Below are 21,270 nucleotides of genomic sequence, written 5' to 3'. Positions count from 1 at the left end.
TCTTCTCTCAATTGATACAAGCCAGAAAAATGCAATAGACACTACAAGGGGACCATATCATTTCACCTGTTACAGGGTAGTCGGTTCTAAGGCTCCAAAGTGATATTTGTATTGGTTGCCTATTCTAGCTCAGCCATTAGAATGTATGGGCTTTTCTGGTAACCATCAGCCAACATGGTCAACTGGCTAGAGGGGAGATGTACAGAAAATGTCCCTGAACTCCCACGCCTTGCTCACCTCACAAGTTCACAGCTTGTAAGAGCCCTGGGCCTGTGATGAACTCAGCTCAGATTCAGCCAAGGAAAGCCCCTAGGACGTTGCTGATCATACAAAGGGAAAGAAAATTGAAGGCTTCCTACATATCAGAGTTTTTGCAACAATAAAATAGCACAATAAAGACATTAAATTTTGTAAAATTCAAAAGAAAAAAACGCCAGGTTAATTTTGGTTTAAAAAAGAGAAATTACCACACTATACACACTATTACTTAAGACTGGTCTAGAAATTAGAGCCAAAGAAATAAAAGAATATAAAACAGAAAGCATTAATGTTGGAAAGACGGTATAAAATTTTTTACCTAGAAAAAAACAGTATCAACTAAAAATTAGAATAAATTTGAGAAATACTATAAATTCTAAACTACATACATAAAAATCATTAGTTTACTCATACACCAGCAATAGTAAGTTAGAAAATGTGATTTAAAGTGGCTATTAATAGAAGTTCTTTAATACACTGTATATGCCAAAATTAATTGCATAAATAGTAAAGCTTCAAATGTTAGAAAAAACCTTGAATACTCAAGAAGAAAATATGAATAGAATTTTAAGCTTGAGCTTGGGAAGTTCTTTTGAAGTATGATAACAATGATTTGGCTACACAAAAATGAAATTCTCTATGCTAAAAACAAAAAGGCAAAAACCTAGTTAAATACTTGGAGGATATATGAGAGACAAAGATTTAATATCCCTACTATATAAAGACTTAAAGACATAATAGAAGAAAAAGACAAATACCTTAAAAAGAAAAATAAGTTAAAAGCAAAAATAAGACAACTCACAAAAAAGAAGAAAAGCAAACTGCCATTCAACATATTTTTAAAAGTTATAACTCACAAATAAAAAAATATAATTGTAAGAAAGAAGAGCCTTCTTTTTCTTCAATGTTTTATTTTGCCTATCAAATTAGCAAAGAAGAACATAAAGCCAACTCGGAGTTTTGGTCAGGATGGAGAGAATAGGCACTTCATCATTTTTGGTGGACACAGAAATTTATAGCATGCAGTTTGTCAATTTCTATCAAAGATCAAAGCCTGTATACCCACTGATTGAACAACAACACTTCTAGAGACTCTACACTAGGAAAATCAAAGATGTGCAAAAAGATTTAGCTCTGAGAGTGTTCATTACAGTGTTGTTCAATTAGATGGAAACTACGGACAAATGCACAGCAGAAGAGATTTGGTTAACTAAATTATGGTACTGTCTGCCAACTCCAGCCATCCTGTACTACCTAAGGAGGAATGGGGGAAATGAAAACACGCATGTGGGGTTCACAGTCTAGCAGTACCGGCTCCTTAAAAGACTGAAACCCAATAACAGGACCATAGGACTATACAGTGCTCTCCCTCTCCCTTAACACCATGACCACATTACTAAAGGCCAATTTACAGCAATTCTTTTTACCTGGTACACCATGTCTGTCTACCAAAAAAATTACTACTAAACATACAAAAAGGCAAAATAAAACAAAAACCAAAAATATATTTTGAAGAGACAGAGCAAGCATCAAAACTATAGGATATATGACTCAGACATAGCCAGGATGTTGGAACTATCAGATGGGGAATGTAGACCAACAATGATTAATATGCTAGGGGCTGTAATGGATTAACTGTACAGCATGAAAGAACAGATGGGCAATGTAAGTAGAGAGATAGAAAGTCTGAGAAAGAACCAAAAAGGTAATGTTAGGGATCAAAAACACCATCATAGAAATGAAAAATCTCTAGATAAGAAAATTAGTACTCTGAACTTGGCCGAGGAAAGAATCTTTGACCTTAAGTACTTTTCAACAGAAACCTCCAAAACTGGAAAGCAAAGAGAACAAAGACTGGGGGTGGGGAGAGAACAGGATATTCAGGGACTGTGAGACAGTTATAAAAAGTATAACCTATATATAATGGGAATATCAGTAGGAGAAGGAAGGAAGGAAAGAAGGGAGGGAGGGAGGGAGGAAGGAAAAAAGGAAGGAAGGAAGGAGGAACAGAAGATATATTAGACACAACAACAACTGAGAATTTCTCCAAATTAATGTCAGACACCAAACCACAGATCCAGGAAGTTCAGAGAACACCAACTAAGACAAATGCCAAAAACCTACCTAGGCATAGCAAAGTACCGAAAATCAAAGATAAAGAAAAAAATACTGAAAGAGGCCAGAGGGGGAAAATACCATATCTATAGAGGATCAAAAATAAGAATCACACTTGACTTCTCTAAAACCATGCAAAGAAAAGAATAGAGTGAAATATGCAAAGTGTTGAGAGAAGAAAACCCACCAGTCTAGAATTATGTACACTAGCTTCGCTAGTGAGGGAGAAATAAAGACTTTCTCAGACAAACAAAAATCAAAAGAGTTTGTTGCCAGTAGACCTATCTTGTAAGAAATATTACAAGAAGTTCTTTAGAGAAGAAAAGTGTACATAGGTCAAAAACTTGAATCTACATAAAGAAAAGAACATTGGAGAAGGAATAAGTGAAGATAATATAAAACTTTTATTTTTCTTGTTCTTTGTTCAAAATTAAAGTAGCAGCAATGTATTCAATTACATATGCTATGTACATATGTTATATATATATATACATATATATATATATATAATGTATATACTTATACAAGTGTGTAAGTGAAATGAATGACAGAATGATATAAGGGGCTGAAGAAAAGAGATAGGATTATTTTATTATTATAAAGTATTCATACTACCTGTGAAATAGTACAGTGTTTTTTGAAAATGAGCATTATTAATTGCAAATGTATATTGCAAACTCTAGGACAACTATTAAAATTTTTTTAAGGTACAACTGATATGCTAAGAAAGGAGAGAAAATAGAATCACATAAATTGTCCAATTAAAACAGAGAAAGCTAAAAAGAAGGAAGAGAGGAAGACAAAAATAAGAATGAAAATCAAGGGCAACAAATAGAAAACAGAAATAAATATGGTAAATATTAATTAAAAAATATCAAATAATCACACTGAACGTCAATGGTCTATATTCACAAATTGAAAGACAAAGATTGTCATAGTGGATCAAAAAGTAAGATCCAACTGTGTTGCTATGTTATCTACAATAAACCCTTAAATTTATTTTTATTATGTTCAATTAGCCTATATGTGTGTGTGTGTATGTGTGTGTGTGTGTGTGTGTGTAGATACCATATTTTATATATACATATATATCAGTTTTTGATGAAGCGTTCAACAATTCATTAGTTGCGTGTAATACCCAGTGCTTATCACCACGTGTGCCCTCCTTAATAGTCTTCACCCAGTTACCCAACACCCCACCCTCTTCCCTTCTGTAGCCCTCAGTTTGATTCCTGGAGTCCAGAGTCTTTCATGGCTTGTCTCCCTCTCTGATTTCTTCCCGTTCCTGATTTCCCTCCCTTCCTCTGTGACCCTCCACACTATTCCTTATGTTCCACATATGAGTGAAACCATATGATAATTGTGTTTCTCTGCTTGATTTATTTCACTTAGCATAATATCCTCCAGCTGCATTGATGTTGATGTGAATGGTGGGTATTCATCCTTTCTGATGGCTGAGTAATATTCCATTGTATATATGGATCACATCTTCTTTATCCATTCATCTTTATCCACTCATCTGTTGAAGGGCATCTCAGCTCCTTCTACAGTTTGTTTATTGTAGATATTGCTGCTATGAACATTGGGGTGCATGTGCCTCTTGTTTTCACTACATGTGTATCTTTGGGGTAAATACCCAGTAGTGCATTTGCTGGGTTGTAACGTGGCTCTATTTTTAATTTCTTGAGGAATCTCCAGACTGTTTTCCAGAATGGCTGCACCAGCTTGCATTCCCACCAACAGTGTAATATGGTTTCCCTTTCTCCACACCCTCGAAAATCCATTTTAAATATAAAGATACATGTGAATTAAAAGTAAATGTATGGAGAAAGATATACCATGATAACACTAATCAAAAGAAAGTGGGAATAGCTGCATTAATTTTGAACAAAACAGAATTCAGAGCAAGGAATATTGTTGGGGATAAAGAAGGAGATTATATAATGATATAGGACTCTATTCCCCAAGAAGACATAACAATCCTTAATGAATATGCATTTAAGAACAGGGAGTCAAAATATATTAGTCAAGACTTACATAACTCCAAGGAGAAATAGATAAATCCACTATTACAGTTGAAGACTTTAACATCATTCTTTCAAAAATGGACAATTCCAGCAGGCAGAAAATCAGTAAAGACATAGTTGAAGGCAACAACACCTATCAATCAACTGAATATAATAGTCATCAATAAACTATCTCATCTAAGAACAGTAAAATATACATTCTTCTCAAACTCACATGGAACATTCACCAAGATAGATCACACTTGGGGCCATAAAACACAACATAGTGGAATTAAACTAGAAATCAGTAACAGAAGGGTGACGGGAAAATTACAAAATACCTGGGAATTGAACAATACAATACTAAATAACTAAATCTTAAAATATTTTCAACAAAAGAAAATGAAAACATAACTTATCAAAATTTGTGGGCTGAGGGAAATTTATAACATTGAATGTATACATCAGAAAAGAAGAAAGATCTAAAAATCCATAATCTAAGCTTCTATCTTAGAAAACTAGAAAAAGAAAAGCAAATTGAATCCAAAGTAAGCAGACAAAAAGAAATAATAGAACTTAGAACAGAAATTAATGAAATTAACAGGAAACTGATAAAGAAAATCAACAAAACCAAGAGCTAGTTGTTTGAAAAGATCAATAAAATTGATAAGCCTCTAACCAGGCTAACTAAGAAAAAAAGAGAAAGGACAAAAATTACTACTATCAATCATGAAAGAGAGAATATTACTACAGATCCTAGACATTAAAAGGATAATAAAGGAATATTATGAACAATTTCATGCCTACAAATTTGATAACCTAAATGAAATGGATCTTTAACAATGTCATCTGTCAAAATTCAATAAAAAATAGACAATCTGAATAGATGCATATCTATTAAAGAAATTGAATCAATAATTAATAAATTTCCAAAACAGAAAGCACCAGATCCAGCTGAGTTCATTAGTGAATTCTTCCAAACATTTAAAGAAAAATTATACCAAATTATCTAACAATCTCTTCCAGAAGATAGAAGCAGAGGGGTGACTTCCTAACTCATTCTGTGAAACTACCATTACACTAATACTGAAACCAGACAGAGACACAGCAGGCAAAGAAAACTACAGACCAACATTTCTCATAAGCACAGATGCAAAAATCCTCAACAGAATATTAGCAAATTGAATACAAAAAATTTAAAAAGAATTATTCAGCATGACCAATTGGAATTTATCCTAGGTATGCAAAGCTGATTCATCATTCAAAAATCAATTAATATAATTCATCACATCAACAAGCTAAAGAAGAAAAAAATCACATCCTCATATCAATAGATGCACAAAAAGCACCTGAAAAACCAAAAACTGACTCATGATATTAAAAAAAAAAAAAGCTTTTAGCAAGTTAGAAACAGTGTGAAACTTCCTCAATTTATGAAGAACATTTATGAAAAAACCCTACAACTAACAGTATAATGGTGAGAAACAAGAAGCTTTCCCACAAAGTTCAGGAATAAGGCCAAGATTTCCTCCTCACCGCAGCCTTTCAACATCATAGTGGAAATCTATTAATACAATAAGATAACAAAAGGAAATATAGGGCATACAAATTAGGAAGGAAGAAATGAAGCTGTCTTAGTTTGCAGATGACATAACTGTCTATGTAGAAAACCTAAAAGAATCAACAAAAAGACTCCTGGAACCAATAAGCAATTATAGCAAGATTGCAGGATATAAATCTAGCAAAATACCTATAAGAGCTATATGAGAAAACTGCAAAACTGATGAGTAAAATTAAAAAAACAAAATAGAGATATGTTCCATGTTCATGGATAGGAAGACTCAATACCATCAAGATGTCAATTTTTTTCAACTTCTAGATTTAATGCAATTTCAATCAAAAGCTCAGCAAGTTATTTTGTGAATATCGACAAGCTGGTTCTGAAGTTTATATGGAAATGGAAAAGACCCAGAACAGCCAACACAATTTGAAAGAGAAGAACAAAGACTGACACAATAGAACTTCAAGACTCACTTAACATTACATTACTGAAGACAGTGTGGTATTGGTATCAGAATACAAAAATAGACCAATGGAGCATAAGAGAGCATTCAGAATTAGACCAATCTTCAACAAAGGAACAAAGGCAATACAATGGAGAAAGACAGTCTTTTCAAAAGATGATATTAGAATGGCTGGACATCCACATGTAGAAAATGAATCTAGACACAGACCTTACAGCATTCACAAAAATTAACTCAAAGTGAACAACAGAATAAATGTAAAACACAAAAATATAAAACTCTCAGAAGGTAACATAGGAGAATATCCAGACGACCTTGGGTTTAGTGATGACTTTTTAGATAGAATATCAAAGCCTGGTCTATGAAAGAATTGATAAGTTGGGAATCCTTAAAATTAAAAATTTTTGCTTAGCAAAACACACTGTCAAAGAGCATAAAAAATAAGCCACAGGTTCATGAAAATATTTGCAAAAGACATATATGGTAAAGGACTATGATTCAAAAAATACAAATAACTCTTAAAACTCAAAAGTAAGAAAACAGAGGCACCTGGCTGGCTCAGTCAGCATGTGACTCTTGATCTCAGGGTTGTGAATTCAAGCCCCACACTGGGCATGGGGCCTACTTTAGAAAATAAGAAAACAAAAAATCCAATTTAAAAATGAACTAAAGATGTAACAGACACCTCACCGAAGAAGAGACACAGATGGCAAATACGAATATGAAAAAATACTCCATGTCATATGTTATTTGGGCAATGCAAATTAAAACAACAAGATGTCACCACACACCTATTAAAATGGCCAAAATCTGGAACACAGACACCACCAAATGCTGGCAAGAATGTGGGGTAACAGGAACACTCATTCATGGCTTGTGGGGGATAGAAAATAGCACAGTTACTTCCAAAGACAGTTTGGGGGTTTCTTACAAAACTAAACATACTCTTAACTTATAATCCAGCAGTTACATTCCTTGGTATTTAACCAAAGGGCTGAAAATTTACATCCACACAAAAACCCACTCAGGATATTACAGCTGCTTATTCATAATCCTAAAGTTTGGAAACAGTCTAATGATGTCCTTCAGTAGGTGCATGGATAAATAAACCAGTGCATTAAAGACAAGAGAGTCTGATTTAAAGCTAAAAAGACATGAGCTATCAAGCCATGAAAAGTCATGGAAGAAAGATATATGGATATTACTAAGAAAAAGAAACCAATCTGAAAAGGTTATATGTTATGTTATTCCAACTCTGTGATACTGTGGAAAAGGCAAAACTATGGAGACAGTAAGAAGATCAACGGTTGTCAAGTGTTGGGAAGTAGGGAGGAAAGGGATGAACAGGTGGAACACAGAAGATCTTTAGGGTGAAAACACTCTGTACGATACATGATGGAGAGACACGTCATTATAAATTTGTCCAAACCCACAGAATGTACAACCCCAAGAGGGAACCCTAAGATAAACCATAGACTTTGGGTGATTATGATGCGTCAGCGTAGGCTCGTCAGTGGCGGTTACAGTGTGTGCATCTCTGGGGAGAGGTGCTGATAGCGGGGGAGACAATGCACGTGTGAGGCTAGGGTTATGGGGAAATCTCTGTACATTCTGTCAATTCAGGAGTGAAACAAAAATTACTCTACACATTAAGTATTTTTTTAAAAGGTAATAGCGCCACAGAGTGATGACCGTGGACACACCAGAACATGCTAGAACCATGTAGACACGGCTCACAAATGTAATGTTGAGAGAGAGCAAAACTGGACACAAAAACATATATGTATGGTCCATGTCTTTGAAGTTGAAGAACAGATACAACTCATCTGTGGTGTTAGGCACACGGGAAGACGGAAAGGTGGAAGGACTGGGTGCTGGTATCTTACCATCCCCCCACTGGGTAGAGAGTATGAGGATAGCTGTATAATTTTGATTAGAGGACTTGATGCTATATTATGGTTTATTTAGATTTAAAGGGTTTTTTTTTTTTTGAGGTAATAGTCCATTCAGGATAGATAAGTCACAACATGCCTTCAGCACTGAATTTGATCCTAATACCTCTCTAAAGAGACATCACATATGGAGAAAGTCAACCATTATGTGGACAATCTGAAATCGAGTCACAGAAAACCAAAGAAAGTGGTATCCCTAAGCCTGAGACATGAGAAAGCTGGGTGGGAGGCATGGAAACTGTCTTTCAGCCTTGGCATCATTACCACACTGAAGAGCTGGGCTCATTCGGAGTCACCTGGGAGGGCAGGACACACACCGAGGGCTACCAAGGACTGAGAAGCAGACACAGCCCCATGTAAGGGAAAGCTATCTAAAAACAAGTGTCCCCTCTTAGGCCAGGGGCTCTGTCATCACTCCAAGTGTTCAGCAGTGCCAACCTGTTCCTTATGTGACCATCCCCTAAGAGCCATGCATGGGGAAGAAACACTATCCCTTCCCAAGAAGAGCTCAACACTGGCTGGGAGAGGTCTGCTTCTAACGTCCACTGATACAGTGTAAGTACAGTGAAATCCCAGCACAATGCAGTAAGTGGGGTTCAAAATCCAATCCTGTCAGCTACTGTGAAGTTAGTAAAAGGAGCAGGTGGAACCTGCCATCCCCACCTGCCTCTCAGATGCAAGACCAATGCAGTCCTTGCTGTGGTTTGGTGGAACCTGGTGGGAGGTCTCTGATCTGGCCCAAATACTGATGGGGGCAATTCTTGGTCCTGTGGCTGGCTGGGGTTTCATGGCAGTGGTAGGATTTAGAATGATCCTATTTAGCTGGCATGAATTTTGTTGGGGAGACTGGGCTGGGAGGACAGTGGGTACAGGAACCCAGGCACTCTCCATAAACACAAATAAGTCAATTTACCTAGGAACATCAAGAAAGGTTTCCTATGGCTCTGACTCTAACCCAAACTCACACACTAGAGACAGCCTCCAAGGAGGAACATTTGAGTGCTGGGCGATGAGAAAGTTCACCCTAGCATGTCAGGGCTACCAGCATGAAATCTGTTGTGTTCTGGAAACACTGATCACTTCTCCTGTCACCATTGTAGGACCGGGTAAACAAGGACCCTTTTTTGGTGGCTAGATCACATTGGGTGTCTGATTCACTGTCAATATTTCAAAAAGCTGGAACCAGTGCTTCCCGAAGGATAAGAAAAAGGGGAAAATTCCTGCTCTGGGCCTCTTTGGAATACAGAGAATTGCTCCCCCCTCAAATAGTAAATGAGCTTTCCATATGACAGTGGCAAGACTGAGCTGCGTGGTTCAGACCTGAGTTTTTGGTTGCTGTTTTGTAGAGAATGGTGTCCCCTGCATGTCACACTTGACGTGGTGGGCTGCTGGTGGCCTGAGAACAAAGCCATGCTGAGTGGAATGCACAAGGAACAAGAGGGCTTGGCCCGCATAGTGCTATGCTCTGTAACAGGTCAGCAAGCCTTTCTAGAAAGTGCCAGAAAGCCAGTATTTCAGGATTTTTGAGGCAATCCTGTCTCTCTCACATATTCTGTTTGAGTATGAAAGCATCCAGAGATAACATGTAAAGGAAGGAGTCTTGCTATGTGCCAATAAAACTTTATTTACACAAAGGACAGTGAGTGGGTAGAATCTGACCCGCAATCACTAGTTTACCAACCCTTGCTTCATGTACCTGAGTAAATGAAATCTAACCAGACACCACTGATAGGAGGGCCACACAAGCTTTGGGCCAATTCGAGGATTTTATGGAGGAAACCTGTTCCCACCACATCATTTCATTTTCAGATGCACGGCTCAATTTCATTCACATGTCTCAAGTAAGGTGCTCATTGCTCACTGTGGGGCAGTGTAATTCTATGTGCTGTTTTCCCTCTTCCCTCAAGTTTCCATGCTTTGAAAATATACCGAGTGCCATTGTCGTACAGCAGTGGCTCTCCTTTGCATCCAGCCAATCTCAGGGTGGTCCTAAGTGATGGTAAGTTTGGGCTATGAACATAGCCTGGTTATTAAAAAAATATATTGCTTTTCCTCCCAAGGCTCAGTGGGTAATACATTTGAAAAGGATTTAGGTATTGTGGTAGGCCTGCCGGCCAAAAGGGGCCTTCAACCTGCATTTCTTTCTTTTTTAAAGATTTATTTATTTATTTGAGAGAGAGACCAGAGCAGAGGGGCAGAGGGAGAGAGAATCTCGAGCAGACTCCCACTGAGCACATGGAGGGGGCTTCGATCCCGAGATTGAGACCTGAGCCGAAACCAAGAGTCAGATGCTTAACTCACTGAGCCACCTGGGCACCCCTCAAACTGCAATTCTATTTCATTTAACTAACCTGGCCAAATCTGTGGGCTTGTTCCTACCTGGGGGAAAGTGGATCTGCAAGCAGATGGGCTTTGTAAAGAAGCTGGGGAGCGGAGCCCTGACGGTCCACCTTCTGGACCCACAGGGAGGGTGGAGCCTCTGTGTCTACCCAGAGGCCCTCTGGATGCCACTGAAGGTGACTCACCCAGCACCCAGCCCTAATACCATTTCAGAAATGCAGTTCAGTAAAGGTCACTGCTCACACATCTGGGGCTCAGCCTGAAAACCTAGCAGAGTTCCTTCAGCACGTCTGGATAAACCAACTCCAAGGGCCGATGGTTTTACTCTCCTAACTGAGTGGTGTAGCAATAACACACATCAAGCAGCTAGAAACATCCTTGAAGGGCCACAAGAGCAAGCAGATCCTCCTGGAGAGCCACTTGAAAGCCTTCACTCCCCCTTCACCCGCACTCGAGTGGTTTCTGAGAAGCAGTGGGAACCAGACCAGAGGGAACCCTTCCTTTCATCCCTTCAGGGCGGGCTGCCTGCTCCACGGGCCATGGCCATAGCCACCTCACACTGCAGTGTGACTGGGGACCCGCGCCTGTCACCGAGCCCTTCCCTGTCAGAACGCAAGCCAGTCACACGGTGCCCAAATCACCACTCCTCAGAAAGAAGGGAAAAAAGGAAAAGTTGAAAAACTCCCTCAGTCTTTTGTTGCAGAAGTAACACAAATTGTTCCTCTGGGCAGTTCTAGGTATGGCGCTTAATGGGAGTCATCACTGCCATTAACCCTCTGCTGTCCTGCTGAGGACTCTGGGAGCCATGGCATTCCAGAACCCCAGACTGTCCTGTATCACACATCCCATCTCAATTCCAGAGGCTGTCAGAGGCCTGGAACCACTCATAGAAAGACAACGCTCTAGGAGAGAGAGGCAGACCTTGGCGGGGGGCAGGGGGGAGTCTCGCTTGCAGCCTCAGGGTGGGTCCAGATGTAAGTGGAGAGGCCAGAGGTCAGATGTCGCACCCTCCTCCGTGCTTGCAGATCTCCCCACTGCACACACACACCTCACACTCAGGCACATACACCTCATGCGTGCACACATACATCACATACACACAATCACACACATCAGAGGCACACACACTATAGACACACACACACCACATACTACACTCACACACACTACAGGCACACATACACACTACACTCACACATATTGTAGGCACACACACTACAGGCACACACACGCACCACATACCACATGTACACATGTATCACACTTGCCATACCGTAGGCACGCACACACACCACAGGCACATACACACCACAGGCACACACATTCCCCAGTAGGATGGAGGCTCAAGTATGAAGACCCTGCTCCCAGTGTGCCCACTGTGGGCCATGAACCCTTGAAGGTGGGGCCCTTCCCACCCACTGGCCCACCGGGAACACAGTTCAGCACTGATAAACATCTGATGAATGAATGAATGGACGAGGAGGCTGGATAAAAATACACTTGTACTCTCCAGAGCAAACACAGATGACCTCTTGTCCAGGCCAAGGCAGAGTGCCTGCACCCAGCCTCACTGACAAGTACATAGTCAATGTCCTGCGTGCCCTTCACTTTCCCAAGATGGGAATCGGCAGTTGGTAAAGGCAGGATGGCCACACTCAGGAAGCCTGCACTCCAGCCACGAGACAGACAACTGTCATGTAAGTACACATATTACGTTCCCTGGAGGGAAAAATGTGAGTGTAGAGTGCTGGGTGGGGAGGCTCCAGCACTCAGGGGTCAGGGGCCATTCTGAGGGACATGTGACAGGTGGGGAGGGCGCTCAGGCCATGGGGAGAGGTGCAGAGGCCCTAGGGGAGCCAACAGGATAGAGGGACAGGGGTTGGGAGGCCAGTGTAACACGAGTGGAGTGAGCCAAGAGCAGGCCTGGAACTGAGCCTGGGAAGGAGGTGGGCACCGGGTCAGGGAGGGCCTCTCAGGCGGCACAGACTCTGACATTGGCTCTGAGGAGGCTGGAACCAGGTGGGGCAGGCTCCAGCCGCTGAGGGGACAACAGGCTGTGGGTGCTCATGGTGAGCCGGGGAGATGGGGCACACCGGGTGGGAGGCTAGTCCTGGGGGACTATTTCCTGACAAAACTTCAGACGTAAAAAATATCTTTCTATCTATCTTTTAACAAATCTAAAAGATTCCCTATCAGTTTCTCACACCCTCACCTGGATATCCAAACAAGGGTTTGGGCAAGGACATTCCTTAGAAGCCCCCAGGCTGCCACTGCTCTCCCTGTCACCTCCTCTGTGCTAGTGTTTGGGGCTGGTCACCTTAGTAAAGGTGTCTCCTTGACCCAGGCCGAGCAGGACTCAGAGGTGGCTGGAAGGAGGGAACCAGGAACCGGAGCCACAAAGGTGACTGAGATTCTCTTGTAACTTCTGGGGGCTTCCTGAGCAGAGCACTGCAGTGAGGCTCGTCCCACCTTGCTTCCTGGGTCTTTCCAGCCCTGAAAGCATTCCCAACGCCTGTGGGAAAGAAGCAGAGAAGACAGAGTGGGCCTGGGTGCCCAGCGATGGGGCAACAGTCTTGACACGGGTGGAGATTTCACACACCCTGGGCAATACCCCGAGGGATATAGCCACCAGAAAAAAAAAAGGGTCTAGCCAACCGGCCAAATTCTCAGCCCCCCAAGCAGTCGGTGACTTAGGAAGGGTGTTTGTTTTCCTGTGAGCATTTTGGACTGACATAAAAAGTGATAAGTATCTGACTGAACCTCATCTTTTCCTGAAACAGGAAGAAAGCAGAGGACAGAAAGCAAATATTTATTGAATGCCTATGTCTGAGTCTGGTTCTCTAAATGCCTTTGCTCACTGAATCCTATTATAAACTCCATTGTACAGCTAAAAAAAGAGACTTGAAGACCAAGTACATGTCCCAAAGTTACCACTTAATAAGAAAAAAGTGTCATGATTTGTATCCTTGTTTACCGACTCCAGAGCCCAAACTGTCTACACCTGATTTTTATCTAAGCCCGTCCCCTGGATCAGAAGAACATAGTTCAGGATTAATGCTGGGGTAATTCACACAGAAGAGAAGTCCCACACTTTTGGGAGACAATGATTAAACATTCAGCAGCATAATAAGATCACCTGGAAGGGTGTTGTGCTGACCCCAACAGCAGAAAAGTAGGGCTAGGCCGGGTCAGGGTGGTCGTGTTTTATACGGGTCTTTGCCAACTCAGAGCATCCCTCGGGCCCTGAGGGGAGACTGGGGAAGGGACAGTGTGTGGTGAAGGTGGGGAAGAGAGCTGTCCCTATGGCCACTGATCCACAGCCTCATGTGGTAAGCATGACAGGGTTCAGTCCAACACAATGAGCCTCAGGCTCCTGCTGCTAGCTGGGTGCAAAAGTGACTCTGGGCTCAGTCAGGTGCTGCCTGAGACAATCTCATGGCCTCTCAGGATTCCTGAGCATTATAGAGTCAATTCACTAAAGGGCAGCCCCAGGCCCCTGACATCCAGCACAGCCGCCTCACTGGGCAACGAGGATGTTAAACTGGAATGTACACAGTCAGGGTTCAAGGAGAATTTGTTGGATTTTGTAGGTGAGTTAAAACCAGGTAATGTGGACTAAGCTGTCACAGAAAGACTGGAACTCAAAGTCCCCGCTCGTCTGCCAAGCCTGAAGCGTAGCTCTTTACTTGTATCCCTTCATCCCGGCACCCCCCCCCACCCCGTAGGACCAGTGTCCTGACCCTGAAGATTAGGTGCCCTGACAAGGTTAAATGTTTCCCCGAGGTCAGCTGTGGGGTCCCTAACTGCAAAGTCCCTGCACAAGGATGCCTCCCCAGCAAACTCATTTCCTCTCTGTGCATGCAGAGGGTGGCAGGCATCAAGGCCCCGCATGAGAGCTGGCGAAAGCACAGGCGGCTGAGCTTTGGGGGCTCAGTGTGCTTCTTTACTTTAGTCTTTGCATTGGCACGTGCCCTGCTTTTTGGAGTGGGACAACTAAGAAGTTATAAAATATGCTTTTTATAGCTGCTTCACTAAAAGTAATTATTCATTCTCTTCTTAAATGAAGCAAGGACTTTGGTTTTAGAATGTCTCTAATTCATGCAGTTTTAACAGGACTGTTTAAAAGCCAATGCCGAAGGTAAAAAATCTTGCTTTGATCCACCTGCTTCCTGACTTTTTAAACCCAATCAATCCCATCACCATGAGGTTTTTGAAAGGTAAGTGGGTGTCATCCATGGATCTTAGAGACCCCTCTCTCCTTGCTAACTCCAGAGTGGAATGCAGGCAAACAACAAAGCATTCCATGCAGCCAAAATCAAGCCATTCTGAAGGAGCGATGCCAACCCCAGAGTCACTTGAGGTGTGATATAAACAAAGGTTGTCAGATGGAACCAGAGGCCCAGGCTTGGGAACAAATGAGCTGGTCAAATGCACATGCAAGGGAAATGTCAGGCATGCAGCGTGGGCAAGAGGAAATAGGAACAGAGCTGGAGAGTCATGACTCATCACCCATGTCCTACAGAGGCTTTGTTTGAAGATGTTTAGAGGTAAGAGCTGTAGATAGAACAAGGGGCTCAGTAGGGGCGTCAATCCAAGCAGATGGGCAAAAGTGGGTGCTCCCAGAAAGGTTATGTGAACAGGGCAGGGGAGGGATGTCACAGCACAATTTTCGGTGGGAATCGTGTGCAGGGGTTTTTAATTCTACATATTAATCCACAGGATTCAAGAAAAAAAGTCCTTGGAAAACACTCTTGAGATAATGCACTTCCTGCCTGGCTTCCCATGGGAACAGCCACATTACCTAGCCAGGGACCCTCCCAGACCCTCACGTGCTGGGTGCCTTTGCCCCTCAAATGCAACTCAAATGTCATCTCTCCAGAAGCCCTCATGGCCACAGATCCCTCAACAGCAATGCCCGCTCATGCCCTAGACACAGTTGTTGTACCCCCAACCCAGTTCCAAGTAAGAACGATACCAACCACAGAATGAGCCTAGAAAACCTGAGTTTTAATTTTCCCCATGAGGACCACTTACTGCTTCTTCTGAAATGCCGAACACCAAGGGCTACCACTGAACGTTTTGGAACCTTTGCTAAATGCCTGCTCTAGCTCCCAGGTGACCAGGGTTGTTCTCTGAGGCTGACTCTGGGACACGTCTCTCTTGACTTGCTCCTGCCTGCCTCTCCCACCACACATGAGGCTCCAGAGGGCAGCAGGTCTGTCTGTGGCCTCTGGGTGTGGTACGAAGCCCAGCAGAGTTGGAGGCTAGTACATCTTGTTGGGGAGAGGACAAATGCCTCTCTATCCTCTTGTCTGATGGGCTCTGGTCTTTACCCTGGAGCTGAGTGTCCCAGGCAGAGGCCTGTAGAACACAGCAGGTTATGACGTTGGTGGGGAAGGCAGGCCTCTGCTCATGCCAGCTGAAGCTGTGTGCTCCATAGCTCTGCAGTGGTCAGTGCAAAGTAAGCTCTCTCAGCTCAAAGAGCCTCCTCTGACAAAATTCTTTGAGGATGGCTCTGTCTGTTCCTGGAGTTGGCTGAGCTCAGAGAAGCCTGAAGCCATCACAGAGTCTGCCTCCTTAGCAAGAGCCCAACCAGAACTCAAGAGGTTGAGAGGGGTCCCTGCTCTTGGTCACAAGTGACAGCACAGAGCGTCACAGGCCCCCAGCATGTTCTTCTCTCAGGGGAGGTTCTCTGGAGTCCACTGGGCAGAGAAGTGAGCAAAGTTGGGGCTCTGTCATTGCACTCCAGGCAGCCTGTCACTCTAGGCTGCAGACTGAGGGAGAGACAGAGAAGAGGAGGAGGGAGCGGGGAGAGAGATAAGGGGGACAGGTCTAGCTGCAGCTGCCTGGGGAGCCGCACCAGCCAGATGACAATTGGAATTAGCATCAGAACACCTTGATGAAAGGAAGGTAGAAAAGAGTTGAATCCGTGAATGAAAAATAGATTATTCACTGTCAGTCTGAACAATGGAACAAGACACAAATAGCAGCCATGCGCAGGCCATGCCAATTTTGCTCAGAAATGGTGTGCGTGGTACTCCAGTGGCCCTCCAGAGAGCTCAGCAGCACGGCCAAGTTCGGCAGATGTGGGGAGAAGGAGCAGATGTGGGGAGAGGGAGAATAACAATGGCCTCTCTGAAGTAGGAAGGACGTGGGCTCTAAGCCGGAGATTTAGAGTTCTAGCTCTGTTATTTACAAGCACACATGCACACGTGAGGCAGGGAGGAGGGGGGACCAGGACAGACAGGAGACAGAAGATGGAAGGTGGAAGGAGAGGCCTGAGCCACCAGCTGCTGGTAAACCTCTTGGAGCTCAGGCTACAACATGAGGAAGACAGTCAAGATCAAGCTTGCCCGTATCGGTAAAGCTATCAAGGGCAACTGTGGTTACTACTACTGGGTAGGGGCTCCAGAGGCCCGACCTTGCCCAGCGCCAGGAGGAGGGTTTGTGAGTGAAAACAAGGAAGGGGGACACCACAGAATGGAGCTTGTCAGTTGTAGTTGGCAACAGACCATCAAGGCTTACAGGGCCATCCTCTCTGCTCTCTCTGCACTTTATAGTCACAGAGGTCTGGGATGGCCAGAAACCAGGCCCCTTGGCATCTCACTGGGCTCTGCTGGGACAGTTCTGTAGCCAAACACTATTCAGTCTGTCAGCCCCTGGGTCCCTCTCTGCAAGACGGACCTGTCCCTATACGCACATGTCTGTGCCCTCTGCTGTTGTTGCAGAGGACAGGGCTGAGGCATCCTGGCTTCTGGGCCCTACCGCCACTTCCCTGTGAGCTGAAGGGGTCCCTGCAGCAGCCCCCCCTGATGGCCCCTCTCCCAGGGTCTGCCAGTCCTGAAGAGACTTCACTCCTCTGGGCCTGAGTCACCCCAGAGACACGGTGACTCAGGTGATGGAGGGTCCTGCACCTGTCACCCAGTGAGTGTCCTGGCAGCTGTTGGGGAAACTGTGTGTCAGGCTGTGTGCCATTCAACAAAATCCTTCCATTCAACAAAAACTCAGCAAGTAGGAAACGGCTCTCCCTACTTACTGAGGCACAACAGGGAGGAGCTTGGACACTGGAAGGAGCCAGGATTCCAACGGGCAGGTAAGTGGGAATCACGGGGTGTGGGTGGCAATGTTCACAGGGGCCCCCCTTACCTTGGTAAAGGTCAGACAGTCCTTGTCTTGGTCTCTGTCCTTCATCTCGAAATCATAAAGTGCTTTGCCCTGGGGCGGGGTCTGCGGCAAGGGCCGGACGCACTGGATGTAGCTGGCAGGCAGGAAGCCGTGAGCCCCATGCAGCTCCCCATGGTACCAGTGCTCATCCACTCTGCGCCGCAGAATGATGATGTCGCCCTTGCTGAACTTGAGGTCGCCAGGTTCTTTCCCCTCGTAACTGTAGAGCGCCTTCCCATAGGGAAGCTGGGAGAGAGTCTGAAAGCAAAACATAGCATCACGTTACTCAACATGGCCTTCCTCCTGCCCCAATAGATCGGTCTGGGATGGAGTGCTCCTGTGCTGTGAGGGCATGTACAGAATGTTCCAGAGTAGTAAGTACTTCAAAAGAATAGACACCCAATATGGGGATACTCAAGCCCATGGCCCTACTGAGACAAACCCGTCCCCATAATGGCAGCCACCCCCCCCCTCCAAACAGAGCATGTGAGACGGGGGCCAAGTGTGGTCCCGGACTGTCCACAGGAACCAACTGACTCTGCTGAAAAAGACTCTGGAACAGAAGCTAAATTACTGCCCTTTATAGATGAGGGAACTGAGGCATAGAAAAAGAGAAGGTAACTGGCCAAAGGCCTACCCCCCCCCACCTCCCCCTGCCGCAAGGATAGCAGAATCCCTACTCAGGTAGATTGGCTCTGATATTTTCATCCACTACTCTGTGTTAAATTGTCCTCCATTCTGTGTTATTTCTAGCTGCCAAACTTCCAACAATTATTGTCCAAAAACATTTTCCTGACTTCATCTCCGAACCTTCACAGCAACTCAGACACATGTCAAGGGGGTTCTCAGGTCAAAGGGACAGACCCACATGTACCATGGGACCTTCCCACTCACAGCCTCACAACCAAGGGCATATACTCCTGATGTCCAGCCCAGAGGGACAGTCTGGCCATGGAAGGTGGAGGCCACCCCTAGGACATAGGTCCTCAATGCGCTAGGAGTTCTAACAGGTCGTCCCTGGCTATCACAACCCCCGCCCCCATACACACACCAATGACAAATAGCTTTTTGATGCACATAGCAGTTTAGTCCAGAAGTACAATTTCAAGACGATAAAATAGTATCCTCTCAATGTCATGGGACATCTTTGCCATCCTGTCAAAGATTGGCCAATCTTTCTTAAAGTGATCTGCCCTCTTGGGTCTCAAATGGTGAGCAATTAGTTCTGAAACCAACACAGAGTTCGTGGCAATCTTCTGCTCTTCTGCAATAAGGAGTCTGTTGAACCACCCCGAGACTTGGTGTCACCATCCCCTTCCCAGCTCCTCAACTTAACTGGACCTGTCTCATAAAGACCAGTGGCTGCTTGGGTTTCTATTCCTCTTCCATATGGGTGGTCGATACCCAAGGAAACTCTGCCAGAGGCCAAATCTCTGCCAGAGGAAAACCCACCACTGCCCCTGCGGCAATACCCAACAATTTCCTTGACAGAAGCTGCATTTTCTTACCAGGGCTGTCTATGCCAAAGCTTTCTTTAGTATTTGAATCAATCAATAGAACCACAGAAGCCTGCAGCAGTAGTACATCGAAAAGCTCTTTGTAGGGGACTTAATAGCATGTTGGCAACTCAATCACTCTGCATTTCTGTTTCAGCAATGTCAACTGACAGCAGTTAAGAGAACCTGCTGGCAAATTGACAAACAGCTACCACTAACCAATTAAGTAGTAACACCAGAGGAGTTTTCGTAGCAGAACTCAATGAGGAAGAAAAAAAAATCAGTTTGCTTCCCATAATACTCATCCTGGCTAGCTTTGTACCATGAGCACAATAGCCTATAACAGGCCCTGATTTCAGAGGGCTGAGGCAAAGGGCTGATTTGCAGCACAAGGACTGTGATCAGAAAAGAATGGAAGGGGCTGTCAGCTGTGAATCACCTGAAGAAGGACACACAAAGGCCAGCCAGCCCCTGGCTTAGGGGTTCTCAGGCAGGGACCGTTGTGTCCCCTAGGGACATTTTTGCTAGTCACAGCTGGGAGGTGGGATGCCACTGGCATCTAAAGGATAGGAGCCAGGGGTGCTGCTAATCATCCCACAACACACAGGGCAGCCCCCACAGCAAAGGACGGCCCCACCCAGAACATTAATACGGCCGAGGCTGAGAAACCCTGCCCCAGCCTGTGAGGTTAAATTTACAAAAAGACTGCGTAGCTTTCTTGTTCTATTTGAACTTAGTCTATCACAACTTTAGAAGTTAAATGTAACACTGACTTCCATGATGGAAGTCTTTTCACTACTGAACACATGGAGAAGCTGAGACACCAATCAAGATAAGAGGCATTAGAGGGACTGTAAGGCGAGAACTCGCTGTCCAACTCGAAAATGGGCTTCAGAAGGTCCCGTTTCCTTTCACGGCAGACCAAGCGGGCAGCGCTCAAAAGTAATGTTTGGAGACCCACAGACACTTGAGGTTGCTGGTAGATTTGCTGCTCTTCATAACAAAGGAGAGCGAGAAAGGCTGAATTGGCACTTATGCTCTGTGCACCCTTGCACGCAATTTGCACATTCACACCTCCCCCTTCTCCCCAAGGAGCCAGTAGCGGGGTCAGTGGCATTCCCGCTCTGGCCCGCCTGCTCCCAGCTCTCCCAGCTCAGCTGACACAGATGCCACTCACCAGCACCCCTCCTGGGCACCTTGTGCAATCCTGGCCCCCACCTGCCCAGGATGCAGCAAAGGGCCTGGGTGTAGTGACAAGGAACTGAGGCCCTTCCCAGCAGGAGGGCAGCTCCAGGGCTGGTGCTCTGGAGTAATGTGTCCCCCAGTTCCTGCAAGGCACGTACTGCTGATGTTTAGGGGACCTGGCCTTTCCAGGGCTCTCCAGAATGGGCCTGGCCCCACTCATGTGGGCACCATGGCCCCTGGCCTGGTCAGCCCAACTCCTTCCATGGCCCCAACTCTATCTGCCTCTATCTGTGCTTCCAATTTCCCTTCCAAGCAGTAGACTTGGTTTCAATCTGATCGCTTGTTCAGACCTCTTGATCTGGATGTCTCATGACTGTCCTGAGAGCCTCCAACCCCTGCATTCCTCACCTGGGCCAGGGAACACCCACCCACTGCCAAGCACGTGCCCATGGTGACCCATGTGCCCACTCTCTCCCTCCACCTTAGCACTCACCCTCAAGTCCTCCTGCTCCCATGGGTCAGCAGGCGCTCAGAGAAATACTAGGCCTGCTCTGACCACCCATGGCCAGGCCCTTCCTCTCTCCCTCCTACACTGCTGCAAACTTCCACCAGTGAGCCTTCAGGCCCCGTCAGCCCACTGTGAGGCTGGATGCCCCAACACAGAGCAGATCTACCCGCTGGGGCTCTGGAGCTTTCCATGGCTACTGACCACCCTTGGGGAGGGGCACCA

General features: G+C 44.7%; 1 protein-coding gene across 2 annotated transcripts in view; it reads right to left on the bottom strand.

Moving 5' to 3' along the window:
* Window positions 1-21,270, bottom strand: part of SH3RF3 (SH3 domain containing ring finger 3) — a 368,261-nt gene that overhangs the window by 136,829 nt on the left and 210,162 nt on the right. For both annotated transcript variants that reach the window (XM_032842452.1, XM_032842451.1), the window contains exon 2: window positions 17,842-18,117. In XM_032842452.1, coding sequence (XP_032698343.1) covers window positions 17,842-18,117 — 276 coding nt within the window. The remainder of the gene's footprint in view (window positions 1-17,841; window positions 18,118-21,270) is intronic.

This window comes from Lontra canadensis, unplaced genomic scaffold, assembly GCF_010015895.1.
Source record: "Lontra canadensis isolate GAN:19392208 unplaced genomic scaffold, GSC_riverotter_1.0 scaffold130, whole genome shotgun sequence".
In the NCBI taxonomy this organism is placed as follows: domain Eukaryota; kingdom Metazoa; phylum Chordata; class Mammalia; order Carnivora; family Mustelidae; genus Lontra; species Lontra canadensis.
This window is presented reverse-complemented; position numbering and strand designations above follow the sequence as displayed.